Consider the following 15,829-nt stretch of genomic DNA (forward strand, 5'->3'; position numbering starts at 1 on the left):
GGGAGTTGAAGTCCACCAGTCATGCGGGGGTCATAGTTCCCCCATGCTGGCTCAGGAATTCTGGGAGTGGAAGTCCACCAGTCATAAAAGAGCCAAGGTTTCCTACTCCTGATCTAGGCACAGGGGTGGGGAACTATGGCCCCCTCATGACTCGTGGACTTCAACTCCCAGAATTCCTGAGCCAGCATGGGGGAACTATGGCCCCCTCATGACTCGTGGACTTCAACTCCCAGAATTCCTGAGCCAGCATGGGGGACTATGGCCCCCTCATGACTCATGGACTTCAGAGACATGGGGGAACTCAACTCCCAGAATTCCTGAGCCAGCATGGGGGAACTATGGCCCCCTCATGACTCGTGGACTTCAACTCCCAGAATTCCTGAGCCAGCATGGGGGAACTATGGCCCCCTCATGACTTGACTTCAACTCCCAGAATTCCTGAGCCAGCATGGGGGAACTATGGCCCCCTCATGACTCGTGGACTTCAACTCCCAGAATTCCTGAGCCAGCATGGGGGAACTATGGCCCCCTCATGACTCATGGACTTCAACTCCCAGAATTCCTGAGCCAGCATGGGGGAACTATGGCCCCCTCATGACTCGTGGACTTCAACTCCCAGAATTCCTGAGCCGGCATGGCTCAGCTTGGAAACTCTCCCTTTCCCCTCAACATGGCTGGCTCAGGAATTCTGGGAGTTGAAGTCCACCAGTCATCAAGGAGGCCATAGTTCCCCCATGCTGGCTCAGGAATTCTGGGAGTTGAAGTCCACGAGTCATAAAAGAGCCAAGGTTGCCTACCCCTGGACCAGAGAATCAAAGGGCAAAATGCAGCTGGCCAGAAATTCACCGGCAAAGCAGTTCCGGGTATCGTCTGCTTAGCAGCCCGCGCGATTCAGGTTCTAAGTGCCCCAAAGTTTGGTTGTTTTTATTTTTTGCACCAGGCAGAATTCGCCGGACCTGCGTAGGTCAGCTGGGAGGGTCCTCCTACGGATCCTCGGAAATCTGGAAGGTGGCCTTCTCCGCGGTGACCCCGGGCCTAGGCAACAATCGCCTGCTGAAGTCAGGACAGCCAAGCAATTCTTTTTAAAAGAGCATCTGGAGGAGAGAGAGGAGAGGAGCGGCTGCAGGCAGTTGCTTCTCTCTTGAGGGTGGAAAGGATTGCTTGTGGTACCCCCGGGGTCTTCGACCTAGACGACAAAGGAAAGATAGATATGGACAGAAGGAAGAGAGGGAGACAGGAATGAAGGACGGACGGACGGACTTGGGTTAGGGACATAAACTTATTTCTCAACACTTTATAATGCCTTGGTAAGGCCACACTTGGAATAGTGCATCCAGTTTTGGTCACCACAATGTAAAAAAGATGTTGAGACTCTAGAACAGTGCTTCTCAACGTTTGTGTGACGGCGACCCCCGTCACACGAACGTTCTGCGTATGTGCGGCACTGCGCGCATGGGGGCGGGGCCCCATGCGTGGCATGCATGCACGGCGCCTCCCCCATGCACGGCGCGCATGCGCAGCGCCGCCCCCATGCGCGGCGTGCATGCACGGCGCCGTGAAAAATGGCGGATCGCCGCCTTTGGCGACCCCAGAAAAATGGTCGATCGACCCCAAATGGGGTCGCGACCCATAGGTTGAGAACCGCTGCTCTAGAAAGAGTACAGAGAAGAGCAACAAAGATGATCAGGGGACTGGAGGCTAAAACATACAAGGAACGGTTGTTGGAATTGGGGATGTCTAGTTTAATGAAGAGAAGGACGAGGGGGGACAGGATAGCAGCCTTCCAGTATCTCAGGGGCTGCCCCAAAGAAGAGGGAGTCAAGCTATTTTCCAAAGCGCCTGAAGGCAGGACAAGAAGCAACGGGTGGAAACTCATCAAGGAGAGAACCAACCTGGAACTAAGAAGAGACTAGTAATAGTAATAGTAGTAAAGGGACCTTGGAGGTCATCTAGTCCAACCCCCTGCTCAGGCAGGAAACCCTACACCATTTTGGACAAATGGCTGTCCAGTCTCTTCTTAAAAACTTCCGGTATTGGAGCATTCACTGCTTCTGGAGGCAGGTTGTTCCATTGGTTAATTGTTCTAATTATCAGGAAGTTTCTCCTTAGTTCTAGGTTGCTTCTTTCCTTGATTAGTTTCCACCCGTTGCTTCTTGTCCTGCCTTCAGGTGCTTTGGAAAATAGCTTGACTCCCTCTTCTTTGGGGCAGCCCCTGAGATATTGGAATACTGCTATCATGTCCCCCCTTGTCCTTCTCTTCGTTAAACTAGACATCCCCAATTCCAGCAGCCGTTCCTTATATGTTTTAGCCTCCAGTCCCCTAATCATCTTTGTTGCTCTTCTCTGTACAAAGAGAACAGCTGGACAGCCGTTTGTCCGAAATGGTATAGGGTTTCCTGCCTGAGCAGGGGGTTGGACTAGATGACCTCAAAGGTCCCTTCCAACTTTACTACTACCACTACTACTATTATTATTAACATAGTTCAGGACCCGTTGTCACTCCTCCAATTAAGTGAGGAGCAGTCTTCTCATGATCTGTATCAGGGATCTCCAAACTTGGCAACTTTTAAGACTTGTGGGCTACAACTCTCAGCATTCACTGATACTAATGCATTCCTTTTCAAGTGTAGCTCCATTGTGGCCTGCTTACTCTCTTGTAATCCTTTCCTCTGAAATCTCTCCGCTCTAGGGAGTGGGAGGGAAAAAAAAAAACCAACAGGCACAGCTGCCGGAGGAATTCTGGGAGTCGAAGTCCACAAAGCTACCAGGTTTGGAGACCTCTGGTCTAGATGTTACATTTCTATTCATAGCTTAAGGTTACGTTGTTTACCAAATGTAGCCAGCTACTGGCTCTCTTTCTGCTTCTGATAATCTAGAACCGTGTTTTCTCTACCTGGGACACTTGAAGATGGGTGGACTTCAACTCCCAGAATTCCCCAGCCAGCCATGCCGGGTTTTTTTTTTCCTCTCTGAGCCCCTCGAGCAGAGAGATTGCAGAGGAAGGGATTACAAGAGAGTAAGCAGGCCACAATGGGGCTGCACGTGAAAAGGAATGCATTGGTGCCAGGGGAATTCTGGGAGCTGAAATCCACATGTCTTCAACCGGCCAAGGTTGAGAAACATTGATCAAGACTCTGAAGCTAAATCAAGTTCTCTGCTGCTGACTTTTGCCAACCCACAGGTACGTCTGCATGTTCTGCAGCCGTAGAACACGAATGCCTTCACCTGCCAGGTGCAGAATTTAAAAGTGACATCTGAATGGCCACCAGGCAGCTCTTCCAACATGGGCTAAAAGGGGATGGAAAGCTAGAATAACAACTGGAATAACTGATGATGTTCTCTAGTTGGGTGAAAACCATCCAGCTCAGAGAACAGCAAAGGACCCCACAGTCTTCCCTCTTTCTCTTTCTCTTCCTTCTCCTCCTCCTCTCTGCAAACCTTCCTCCCTTCTAGCACTGAAGATGTTCCCTAGTTGGGTCATGAAACTTCTGCAGGAAAACATCCAAGCTCAGAGAACAGCAAGGGTGGTTCATTTCAGCCCTGAGCTAGACCTATTCTCCTACATCAGGGCTTTTCAACCAGTGGGACGGGTACCATCTGTGGTCCATTGGCACCTGGCAGGTGGTACACGACCATCCTAGATGGTCATGTACGCACAAGCCTGAGCGAGAGACGGCTGGAGCTGCAGGGCTGTCAGGGCTCAGGGGAAGCGCCAGGATCAGTGCCAGGATCCAGCTGGAGCTCGGCGCTGATCCTGGTGCTTCTGCTGAGCCCTGAAGAAGCGCCAATCAGCTGGAGCTCAGCACTGATCCTGGCACTTTTGCTGAGACCCGAAGAAGCACCAATCAGCTGGAAAGCAGCACTGATCCTGGCACTTCTGCTGAGCCCAGAAGACGCACCAATCAGCTGGAGCTCGGCGCTGATCCTGGGGCTTCTGCTGAGCCCTGAAGAAGCGCTGATCAGCTGGAATGTTGCAGCCTCCCCAGGGTCTTGTGATTTACATTCAGAGGCTTGGCAACTGATTCCTATTTATGACGGTCACAGTGTCCCAGGGTCATGTGAAGTGACCAAAACCTGATGCAACCATCCAGCAGACAAGGGGGGGGGAATAAAAACCAAACACCCCCACTCCACCCCTGCTGCCAATCCTCAACAAAAATGCTCACAACAATGAAAACCTCGCACAGGAGGAAGAGCACGGCCGGGCGGGCAGGCAGGGGTCTTGCTCGGCTGTGGCTTGGGGGGCACTTTTTTCAGGGCCATTGTCACTTTGAACAGTCACTAAGCGAACTGTTGTAAGTCGAGGACTACCTGTACTTTATCACTTTTTTCCTTTTTTTTTTTTGGTCATCAAGTTTTTGACACCTTGCTAGGCGACTGGTGGTACTCGGATATTGCCATATCCTAAAAGTGGTACAATGGGTGAAAAGGTTGAAAAGCCCTGTCCTACACTGCTTAATATTGCATAGTCCCAACGTCCTTCAAGCACGACTGCTCAGGATGGTGGTGTGGGGAGGAAGGGGGATCTTCCCCAGTTCTTCTCTGCCAGTTCAAGGGGGGGGGTACCCCACCTTCCCGTCCCCTCCCACCCAGAGGGGCCCCCGTCCAAGCCTCCTACCTCCACAGTGGGAGTGCGCCCAGCCGCGCCTTCCTCGCCCTCAACCGCCCAGCTGGTCCAAGAGACTCTGCACGTTGTCCGTGAACTCGTTTCGCGTCTTCTCGCCCCCCGCCAGTTTCACAGGGCGCAAGCAGGGGTGGGGGGGCTCCGGGTTTCTGGGGCACCAGACATTGCAGAGGAAGAACCAGATGGCATCCGGGTCAACCTCCATCAGGCGAAGGAAAACACTGCAAAAAGCGGAAGGAGAGTAAAGGGCTGCGGATGGCAAGCAAGGGCCAGGGCCCAGCTCCAACACGTGAGGAATCCTCTTTTCTGGTTTCTGGGCCTTGGACTCTTGTTTTATCTTAATTTAATATTTTATCCCATATATTATATTATCTACATATTTCATATATATATATATATCTCTCCTGGTAGCTAACAAAGTGGGAGAGAACCCGTGGCTTAGAGGTTATAACATCTGCCTAACATGCAGATAGCCCAGGTTCGAATCTCAGAAGAGTAAGTTTGGCTGATGAGGGTTAAAGGAACCCGAAATAGCTATACCATTCTCTCTTTATTCTTTGTTAGCAAAACCTAAAACCTAAAAATATATATGTATGTATGTACGTATGTATATATGTATGTATCTATGTGTATATATATGTATGTATGTGTGTGTGTATGTGCATGTGTGTGTGTATATATATATATATACACACATATATATATATATATATATATATATATATATATATATATATATATATATATATATATCTTTGGTTGTTCGGGTTTTCTCCCGCGTAAAATTGGAAGTGTCTTGGCGACGTTTTGACGAAGTCCCATTCGTCATCTTCAGGCTGGTGTTTTCAGCTTCGTGCTTCGAACTGACACCCACCATGAAGATGAGGCACGACCACGAACGCGAAGCCAAAAAATAGCAAGGCAGCCCACCATCTTAAACCCCCCTGCAACTCAGACTAACCTGAGCACAACAAAGCCCCCACCCAAACAGAACACTCCCCCATCCAATCAGAGCACAGCCAACCCCCATCCAATCAAGGCACAGCCAACCTCCCATCCAATCAGAGCACAGCCAACCCCCTAACCAATCAGAACATACCTCCACCCAATCAGAACACAGCCAAGCTCCCACCCAATCAGTTCATACCCCCACTGGCAGTTAAAAGGAAGAAACAGCTATGATCACACATTGCTCCTAGAAGCATGAAGCTGAAAACACCAGCCTGAAGATGACGAATGGGACTTCGTCGAAACGTCGCCAAGACACTTCCAATTTGACGCGGGAGAAAACCCGAATAACCAAAAACCTACATATATATATATATATATATATATATATATATATATATATATATATATATGCTGATGCTTTATTTAAACCTATATCTGTGTATCAGTGATTGCACGACTCAGTAGGCGCCACACGCCAAATAGAAATTTGTTCTCGAAACATGCTAAGCTTAATTTTTGGTGTAGCTCCGTATCTTGTGCAAATCCAACACGCATTATTAAGTTTATGAGTCCATGTCTTAGGACAGGGGTGGCGAACCTATGGCACGGGTGCCAGAGGCAGCACTCAGAACCCTCTCTGTGGGCATGCGCGTAGTCCCCCAAGTCCTAGGCCTTCAGCTGGGTTTTATAAAACCTTTTCGTTTTAGGCCTCCGCCGCTGTGTACACACAAAAAAGGTTCAATCAGTCAATTTCAACTTCTCGCAGGAAAAAAAAAAGATCTTGCAAAGTTGGAATTGATTGACGTTTTTAGTCCCACCCAGTCTGCCGTTACCACCGCAGCCACGCCCACTCAATGGGCTACGCCCACCCAATGGGCCACACCCATCCAATGGGCCACACCCATGCAGCACCTGACGATGCATAAGTGGGTTTTGGGTTGCAGTTTGGCCACTCGGTCTCTCAAAGGTTCGCCATCACTGTCTTAGGAGGTCAATTTCCAAAACGGGTTACCCATTCACCCACCCAAGGGCGCGTCCGAACAGGGTCTGGTGGCTTAAGGAACTTTGATTTTTAGCTTCAGCTCTTCAGCTCTGACTTTTCTCCAATATCCTTTTTGATAGCCATGGAACAGAGCAAGCCAAGCCTACCAACCAGCATTTCCTTCCAGGGCACCCTTTCCCAAACGGCCCTGCAGCCTCTGTTCAACGCCTCCCGTACGGAGAAGTGCTCTACTCCGTAATTTAACGACTGCTGTCACTTGGACGGCACCCCTTAAATCAAAGACAAGATTTGCCCAAACTGGACTTCCCGGAGGCTCAGGCAAGAGTCGTTTATCCCTCTTCCCCTCCTCTTTTCTAAGTGAAAAGGAACCTGAAAGGAGTTTTAAGCTGCACATGAATGAAGGAGCACGTAGCGTAGAGGAAAGTAAGGTGGGTGTAAATTAGAGAACGACAAAGGGAGACGAAACTCTCCAATGTCTGTAAATCTACTAGTTGGCTAAGACCAGAATAGAACGGAAGCAAGCACAATTCACTAAAAAGTACTGTAAGAATATACAGCACTTAAGATGTAGAGAACTTCCTTTCTCTCCCTTCCTTCCTGTCACTTTTTTCCTTCTTTCCTCCCTCCTTCCTTCCCTCTTCCTCTCTCCCTTCCCATTTGTTTTCCTTCCTTCTCCTTCCCCTTCCTTCCTTCCCAATCCTAACCCACTCCTCCCTCCCTCCTAATCCTAACCCACTGCCTCCTTCCTTCCTTCCTTCCTTCCTTCCTTCCTTCCTTCCTTCCTTCCTTCCTTCCTTTCCTTCCTTCCTTCTTCTGCCTCCCTCTCTCCCAATCCTAACTCCTTCCTTCCTTCCTTCCATCCATCCTTCCATCCATCCATCCATTCTTGTCTCTTTTTCTATTCTCTCCCAGCCTGGAGGAAAGAAGTGGAGAATAGAGCTGCCTGGATAGGGAAGCATTTTCAAACCATGAAAATGGCTTTATGGATTTCTTGGTGTAGAGGAAGGGCTGATTTATAAAAAGGGACACCACCCAATGTCGCCATGGCAAACCAAGCCAAGCCTTTCCATCTCCCAACTTTTCTCTGAAGCGGGACCGGGCGAAACCCCCCAGCAGAGCGGGAAGAACTGAAAAACAACAGGTGAAGAAGGACAGATGGCGGTGGAGAAAATTCACTGAGGTGGCCGGCAGACGTCAAAAACAACCCGAATGATCCATCAACCCTCAACTGCTCTATCCCAGTGTTTCCCAAACTTGACAATTTTAAGGCATGTGGACTTCAACTCCCAGAATTCCACAGCCAGCGTTGCTGGCTGTGGAATTCTGGGAGTTGAAGTCCTCATGCCTTAAAATTGTCAAGTTTGGGAAACACTGCTCTATCCTTTAAATCGGGCTGCTTCTTGTGATCCTGCCAGGTAAAATTTCCTTCCTTTCTTTAAATTGATTGGGAGAATTTGGGGAGCACGGACGACGTTTCCCTGTCAGGCTGCCACAGCCCAATCGATGCAACTGCCGGGTGGAAATTCGTCCGGAGCTGCTTTGCAATCCTGACACACGAGGCTGAACGCTCTGCTCTGCTCCGGACCCAATTCTACCTGGCTGCTCTGTGTACATATGCATCTCGTATCCAGACAGTGCTCGGCTTACGACCACAGCTGAGCCCAAAACCTCTGTTGCTAAGTGAGTTTTGCCCCATCTCTGGCCGCGAGTGAATCACTGCAGCTGCATGTCTAGTTTAATGAAAAGAAGGAATGAGGTGTGTGTGTGTGTGTGTGTGACATGACAGCAGCCTTCCAGTATTTGAGGGGCTGCCACAAAGAAGAGAGGGTCCACCTGGAAACCTCTGAAGCTTAAAAAAGAGAAACTCGACTGGGTTTCGCTCGCCATCTTTCTTTACAAATAAGGACTCTGGCTGTTTCCAAGCAACCTGTGTTTCCATGGCGAAAGAATCCGGGGTGAACCCAGCCTGCACTTCTGGCCGGCTTTGTTCGGTTAAGCCAGTGGCTCTCAACCTTTTTAATGCCGCGACCCCCAACCGGTCGTAAGTCGAGGACTACTCAACCGGTCGTAAGTCGAGGACTACTCAACTGGTGCAGCCCCGTTTGCAGAATGGGACTTTTGGCGGGCTCAGCAGGGCAGAGACAGCCTGGACAATTCCTATTGGCTTTTGAAAGCCAATAGAATTAGACTCTATTCAGAGAGTCTATTCTATTGGCTTTCAAAAGCCAATAGAATAAAAGGGAGTAGCACAGCTAAGGAAAAGGGGGAAAAAATGGCAGACTGCGTTGTTTGGCGACCCCCGTGAAATGGTCGTTCGACCCCAAATGGGGTCCCGACCCACCGGTTGAGAACCACTGGGTTAAGCGTTGTCGATTCCAGCGCACCTTTGCTTAGCCGGGCGCTGGGGCTCGCTCAGGCCCGCCAAGGCGGAAAGAGACCCGATGTATGGTTGGAAGGTGGGGAGAGGAGGAGAGGAAGGTCTGCTGGCATCTTTCAGATGCTTTTGCTTTTGCAGTAACCGCTTGGGAATTAGCGAGGGGGAGATGAGATGGCCGGTTCCAGCCTGACTCCAAGGTCGCTGCCTCTTGAGGAGAACCTGCTATCTGTCCAGCACCTCAGCATTCCCAAAACAACTTGGCGGTCTTCTCTCTCTCCTTTCTTTTCTTCCCTCTCATCCCTCTTCAGATACAATTCAGGGGTCATGTCCGAGCAAGTCCACTCACTAAATTTCCCTATCTGTATTATATAAAATAAGATTGATTTTCTATTACGTTAATACTTCTGTTTATCTGACCTTCTCAGTATATACTTCTATAAATATTTATACGACTTCCGGTTATTCAATCTGCAGTGTTTCCCAAACTTGACAATTTTAAGGCATGTGGACTTCAACTCCCAGAATTCCACAGCCAGCAATGCTGGCTGTGGAATTCTGGGAGTTGAAGTCCACATGCCTTAAAATTGTCAAGTTTGGGAAACACTGCAATACTGTGTCGCCTGAGTCTCCCTCCTTATCGCCTCCTTTTTCTTCCATCTAGATTGGTGTTAACTATCTTTTAACCGTATTCTCTTTTCAGCCAATCATAAAAAAATCCCCAGATTTTAGAGTACTCTGTCTTGTCTTTAATTGTCATTGTTCGTCCATTCATTTCTGCACATTCCAGTAAGGAGGGGAGAAGGAAGTAGGAAGGTTGGAGGAGAAGAGGAGGAGAAGTGGAGAGAAATGGGAGGGGAGGGGTGAAGGAAAGAGGGGAGGAGAGGAAGAAGAGGGAAGTAGGGAAGAAAGAGAAGAAAGGGAGAAAGAAGGTAGAGAAGTGTAGGAGCGTGGATGCAGTGAAAGGGGAAATGGGCGAGCAACACCAAATTTATGTGTATGTGTTTATTTTATTTTATTAAAAGTATCTGATAGATAAGAATGTAAAAAGAATGTATGTTAACACGTGATAAATATTGCGGTATACGTATGGGGAGAGTTGGGAAAAATAAAAAAGTTTAAATAGAAAAAAAAACAACATCTTTGCGGCATTGCACTGGCTGATGAATGCTGGGAAAGATGGAGGGCAATAGAAGAAGGGGACGACAGAGAATGAGGGGGCTGGATGGAGTCCCTGAAGCAGGAGGCATGAGCTTCAATGGACTCCAGAAGATGGTGGAGGACAGGAAGGCCTGGAGGAACGTGGTCCATTTATTTATGAGACTTATATACCGCTTTAAGTGCAAGCACTCTCTAAGCGGTGTACACCAGTAAGCATTGTCCCCAACAATCTGGGTCCTCATTTTACCTACCCCGGAAGGATGGAAAGCTGAGTCAACCTTGAGCCGGTGAGATTTGAACCGTTGACCTGCTGAACAGTCAGCTAAAGTGGCCTCTAACTGCTGCACCATGCTGCGTCGTGTCGCGATGGATCGGACACGACTTCGGAACTAACAACAACATTGGCTGATGGTGGACTGGTTTTGGGGAGGGAGGCTGGGTTGGGGGGGGGGAAACGAAATTGCTTCACGCTTTGCGTGGGGCCTCCAGATTCCACTTGACTTTCCTGCATCCACTTTCTTCTCCTTTGATGGACCTCGGTGGAGTCAAAGAGCTTGGCTTTCCTGGGGCGACCGGCCAGGGCAGGTCCTCCCACCCAGGCTGAATGGGGGGCAGGGGCGACTGCAGGCAGGCAGGGGCTTCAATTGGTCCAGGCAGATCCCCGAGATCTCCGAGGGGATCAGGCAGGCTGACAGGGCGATCGGCACGATTGGCTTCACCAGAAGAATCCGGGGGGGGGGGGCAGACAGGTAGTTCTCGACTTACAACCATTTGTTTACTGACCATTCAAAATTCCAATGGCACTGAAAAAAAGGGGAGCGCCCCTGATGGCGCAGCGGTTACAGAATGCAGGACGGCAGGCTTCCTCCGTGGACTGCCGGCTGCCAGCACTTTGGCAGTTCGATCCTGACCAGCTCAAGGTCGACTCAACCTTCCGTCCTTCCGAGGTCGGTAAAATGAGGACCCAGGTTGTTGAGGGGGGAGGGGAATAGCTGACTTTGTAAACCATTTAGAGAGGGTTGTAAAGCACTGTGAAGCGGTATATAAGTTTAAGGGTTATTGCTAAATGTGGAAGGAGGGAGGGAGGAGAGGGAGGGAGGGAGGAAGGAAGGAGAGGGAGGGAGGGAGGAAGAAGAGGGAGGGAGGAAGAAAGGAGAGGGAGAGAGGAAGGAGAGGGAGAGAGGAAGGAACGAAGGAGAGGGAAAGAGGGAGGGAGGAAGGAGAGGGAGGGAGGAAGGAAGGAGAGGGAGAGAGGAAGGAGAGGGAGGGAGGAAGGAAGGAAGGAAGGAAAGGGAGGAAGGAAGGAAGGAAGGAAGGAAGGAAGGAGAGGGAAGGAGGGAGGAAGGAAGGAGAGGGAGGGAGGAAGGAAGGAGAGGGAGGGAGGAAGAAGAGGGAGGGAGGGAGGGAGGAAGGAAGGAGAGGGAGGGAGGAAGGGAGGAAGGAAGGAGAGGGAAGGAGGGAGGAAGGAGAGGGAGGGAGGGAGGAAGGAAGGAGAGGGAAGGAGGGAGGGAGGGAGGAAGGAAGGAGACGGAAGGAGGGAGGAAGGACGGACCCTGGTGGCACAATGGTTCAAATGCAGCATTGCAGGCTGACTCACTGCCCACTGCTGGGAGTTCGATCCTGACCAGTTCAAAATCAACTCAGCCTTCCGCCTTTCTGAGGTCGGTAAAATGAGGACCCAGACTTTTTTGAGGGGGGGGGGGCAACAGGCTGACTCTATAAACCGCTTAGAGAGGGCCGTGAAGCCCTGTGAAGCGGTAGATAAGCCTAAGGGCTAATGCTATTTAACGAATGGTGCAGCCCGCCCCCCCCCAGCCCTGTCATCAAAACTCAGAGCTTCGGCACCTAGCAGGCAAAGTCCTTGCCTTACGACCAGAATTGAGGGTGGAGTTATGCTGGCTGAGGAATTCTGGGAGCTGGAGTCCACAATTTTTAAAGCAGCCAGGTTTGGAGACCCAGAACCTGGGACTTTTTTTTTTTTCATTTCTGTTCTGGGCCTTGGACCGCTCGCCTGAGCGCCCCAGAACCAACGTGTCTCCATCTTGGCGGATTTGGGGGTATGTAGTTCCCTGAATTTCCCACGGCTGGCTGGAGTTAACAGGGTGACCTAAATGTTTTTTTGATCTAGGAAAGGACCTGCCAGGGAACAGATCGGCCCTGCACGAGAGGGGATCTGCAGAGGCCAGAGAGTGAGCAGCCCCCCAAGACCGACTGGAAATCTGCTCCGATTGCAGCCTTGAGGCTCTCTGTGCAGCCTGAGGGCACACCTGTCTTACGTGTGGGCACATCTGCATTACCTGCAGGGGGCGCACCTCTTACCTGCAGGGGCACACCTGTTCTACCTGCAGGGGCTGCACCTGTCTTACCAGTGGGATGCACCTGTCTCACCTGTGGGGCCACACCTGTCTCACCTGCAGGGCCACACCTGTCTTACTTGTGGGGCACACCTGTCCTACCTGTGGAGGGACACCTGTCCTACCTGTGGGGCCCACCTGTCTTACCTGTGGGACACACCTGTCTTACCTGCGTGGGCCACACCTGTCTCATTGGCAGGCACATCTGTCTCACCTGTGGGGGCACACCTGTCTCAGCTGCAGTGCATACCTGTCTTACCTGTAGGGGGCACACCTGTCTTACCTGCGAGCACCTTCCTGTAGTCTCACAGGCTGCCTGGCGCTGAGGTAGGGCAGGCAGGCATCCACCACCGTGTTCAGGTCATTCTCGCCTGCAGAGACAGTTAAGATGGGTGGCTCAGAGGAGGGAGCGCTCAGCCACAGCCCCCTCCCACCTGCCTCCCCCCATCTCCCCAACCTGTGGGCCATGGCCCACCACTGAATCGTGGCCTACTTGCATGAGTGGTCGGCTGTTGCGTGCACATGCATGAGCATCACGGGTGCTCTTGGGCTCACTTGTGCAAGCAACGGGGTGGTCGTGCGTGTGTACTCACCTTCCTGCATGCCTGCCCCTCCCACAAAAAATGGGGACGTCAATCTAGAGCAGAGGTCCCCAACCGTGGCAACTTTAAGACCTGTGGACTTCAACTCCCAGAATTCCTCAGCCAGCTTGGAGACCCCTGATCTAGAGGACCTGCTCTCCCCTAAAGCTGAGGCCCCCAACTTTTTGGGCACCAGGGACCGGTTCCTTGGAGAATAGTTTTTCCATGGACCGGAGGGTGCGTGCTTTTGTGTGCTGCCTGCATCCCACAGAGAGGGCTTTGCTTGTTTGTGCATTCTGGTTACTAGCAGGTCGTGGCCCGCTACTGGTCCACGGACTGGGGATTGGGGACCCCTGCTCTAAAGCAACAGCACGAACTACGGTAGGCCAGCGCAGAAACCTCAGCCTGGAACAATGCCAGGAGCGTTGTGTGGTGCTCCTGGTACTCACCCAGATCCAGCGCCTGGCAGAGGGAGCCGAGGCCCTGCAGCACCGCCAGCTGCAGCTTGAAGGCCAGGCTGTGGCCGTAGACGGGCCCGGCGTGGGCGCTGGTGGGGGCCTGGGAGGCGAGGGAGGCAGCCAGCTTGGGCAAGACGTCTTTGCAGAAACGGCTCCTCAGGAAGTCCCCACTGCAGGATCCCAGAGTGCACAGCACCTGCGGAGAAACCCACTGGGTGGTCACTCAACCCCCCCCCCCCGAGACAGGACCCACCTGCTGAACGGAAGGAGAGAGCCCTTTGCCAGGGTGCCAGGGTGATTCACTTCCTGTTCCCTGGGCTTGTTTCTCCTTTCTCCCAGGGAGAGAGGAGGGAGGGAGGAGGAGGGAGGGAGAGAGAGAGAGAGAAGGAGAGAGGCAGAGAAGGAGAGAGGAGAGAGAGAGAGAGAGAGAGAGAGAGAGAAGGAGAGACAGAGAAGGAGAGAGAGAGAAGGAGAGAGAGAGAGAGAGAGAGAGAGAGAGAGAGGAGGAGAGACAGAGAGAGGAGAGAGGAAGGGACAGAGACACAGAATGGGAGAGAGGAGACAGAGACACACACAGAGAGAGAGGAGGAGAGAGGAAAGAGACAGAGAGACAAAGAAAGAGAGAGAGAGAAAGGAGGAGGAGGAGAGAGAAGGAGAGAGACAGAGAAGGAGAGAGGAGAGACAGAGAGAGAGAGGAGGAGAGAGACAGAGGAGAGAGGAAGGGACAGAGACACAAAGAGGGAGAGAGGAGACAGAGAGATACACAGAGAGAGGAGAGAGGAAAGAGACAGAGAGAGAGATGAGAGAGGGAAGGACGGAGGGAGAGTGAGTTCTCCCTGAGGCTGGGCTCCAGCAGAATTTCAAAAGCTCAGAATACTAAACCTTCCAACATTATTATTATTATTATTATTATTATTATTATTATTATTATTCACTGCAGTCAGCCAGATGTTCAGACTGAATTTGGCATTTTTGTCTACCTATCGAGTCCTTACATTATTATTATTATTAGATAAGATAACCTTTATTGTCATTTTTTTACTGTGGGCACAACGGCACACATCAAAAATGAAATTTAGTTTCCCGCTCTCAAAGAGAAACACATACATGACACACACCTATACATATTATGTACAACATATGTATAGACCCACACACCTACATATACATAACAAATAAATATTAAATACTCTCCATATTATTATTATTATTATTATTATTATTGATATTATTGGTATTGTTTTTATTAACCTCTGGTCCCCGTGACTGACCCAGATGGGATCCTGCAGCCTTAGGATGGGACACGTAGTTTTGCCTTACCTTAAAGGCTCTGAGAACAGCCAAGGGGTCGTCGTTGATCAAGCGGCACACGAGAGCAGGCCAGGCCCGATGGGCCAGTGGAAGGAGAACGTCTTCATGTGGACCAAGGACCATCAGACACAGTTCCAGGACATCGAGGGCCTATCAGGAGAAGCCCCAGAGTCAGAGGAGAAGCGTGCCAGGATTAAGGGAGGCGAGCGATGATGTTGGGGAAACAGAGGACTGGGTCTCTCGTTCATAATGTACGAATATGTGCCTCAGGGTTGAAATGTGGGTTCCTCAGTGGCCTCTGAGATGGGTTGCTTTCTAATGGACATTTCATGATCCAACTAGGGAACAACATCAGTGCTAGAAGGGAGAGGGGTTGGCCTTCTGTCTCCCTTCTAGCACTGATAGTTGGATCATGAAATGTCCGTAAGAAATCAACCAAGTTCAGAGAGCACCAAGGACCCCATAAGTCCTCCTCCTCCTCCATTCCACAAACTCCACTCCCTTTTAGCATTGATGATGTTCCCTACTTGGGTCATGAAATGCTTGCAGTAGGAAAAGCTCAGAGAACACCAAGGACCCCACAGTCTTCCTCTCTGCAAACCCAACTCTAGCACTAATGATGCTACCTAGATGGGTCATGAAACATCTGCAAGAAAACAACCAAGTTCAGAGAGCACCAAGGACCCCACTGTTGTTGTTGTTGTCCTCCTCCTCCTCTTCCTCTCCTTTTCCTCTTTGCACACTCTCCCTTCCTTCTAGCATTGATAATGTTCCCGAGTTGGGCAATGAAACATCTGCAAGGAAACAACCAAGTTCAGAGAGCACCAAGGATGCCACAGTTCCTCCTCCTCCTCCTCCTCTTCCTCTTCCTCCTCCTCTCCTTTTCCTCTCTGCACACCCTCCCTTCCTTCTAGCACTGATGATGATGCTACCTAGTTGGGTCATGAAATATCTGCAAGAAAACCACCCAGCTCAGAGAGCACCAGGGACGCCACAACTTATAATGCGCTCA

The 15,829-nt window shown here is 50.7% G+C and overlaps 1 protein-coding gene across 3 annotated transcripts in view; it reads right to left on the reverse strand.

Moving 5' to 3' along the window:
* Nucleotides 1-909: 909 nt before the first annotated feature.
* Nucleotides 910-15,829, reverse strand: part of TTI1 (TELO2 interacting protein 1) — a 29,985-nt gene continuing 15,065 nt past the window's right edge. For 2 of the 3 annotated variants that reach the window (XM_039368188.1, XM_039368187.1), the window contains exons 5-9: nt 14,827-14,967; nt 13,498-13,702; nt 12,751-12,838; nt 4,619-4,845; nt 910-1,186 (exon numbers count right to left, since the gene is read on the reverse strand). In XM_039368188.1, the coding sequence (XP_039224122.1) occupies nt 4,659-4,845; nt 12,751-12,838; nt 13,498-13,702; nt 14,827-14,967 (621 nt within the window). In that variant the 3' untranslated portion in view covers nt 910-1,186; nt 4,619-4,658. The remainder of the gene's footprint in view (nt 1,187-4,618; nt 4,846-12,750; nt 12,839-13,497; nt 13,703-14,826; nt 14,968-15,829) is intronic. The other variant, XM_039368189.1, reaches the window with a different exon arrangement.

The sequence above is a fragment of the Crotalus tigris genome, unplaced genomic scaffold, assembly GCF_016545835.1.
Source record: "Crotalus tigris isolate CLP2741 ecotype Arizona unplaced genomic scaffold, ASM1654583v1 scf7180000020719.984301794:720406, whole genome shotgun sequence".
Lineage (NCBI taxonomy): Eukaryota > Metazoa > Chordata > Lepidosauria > Squamata > Viperidae > Crotalus > Crotalus tigris.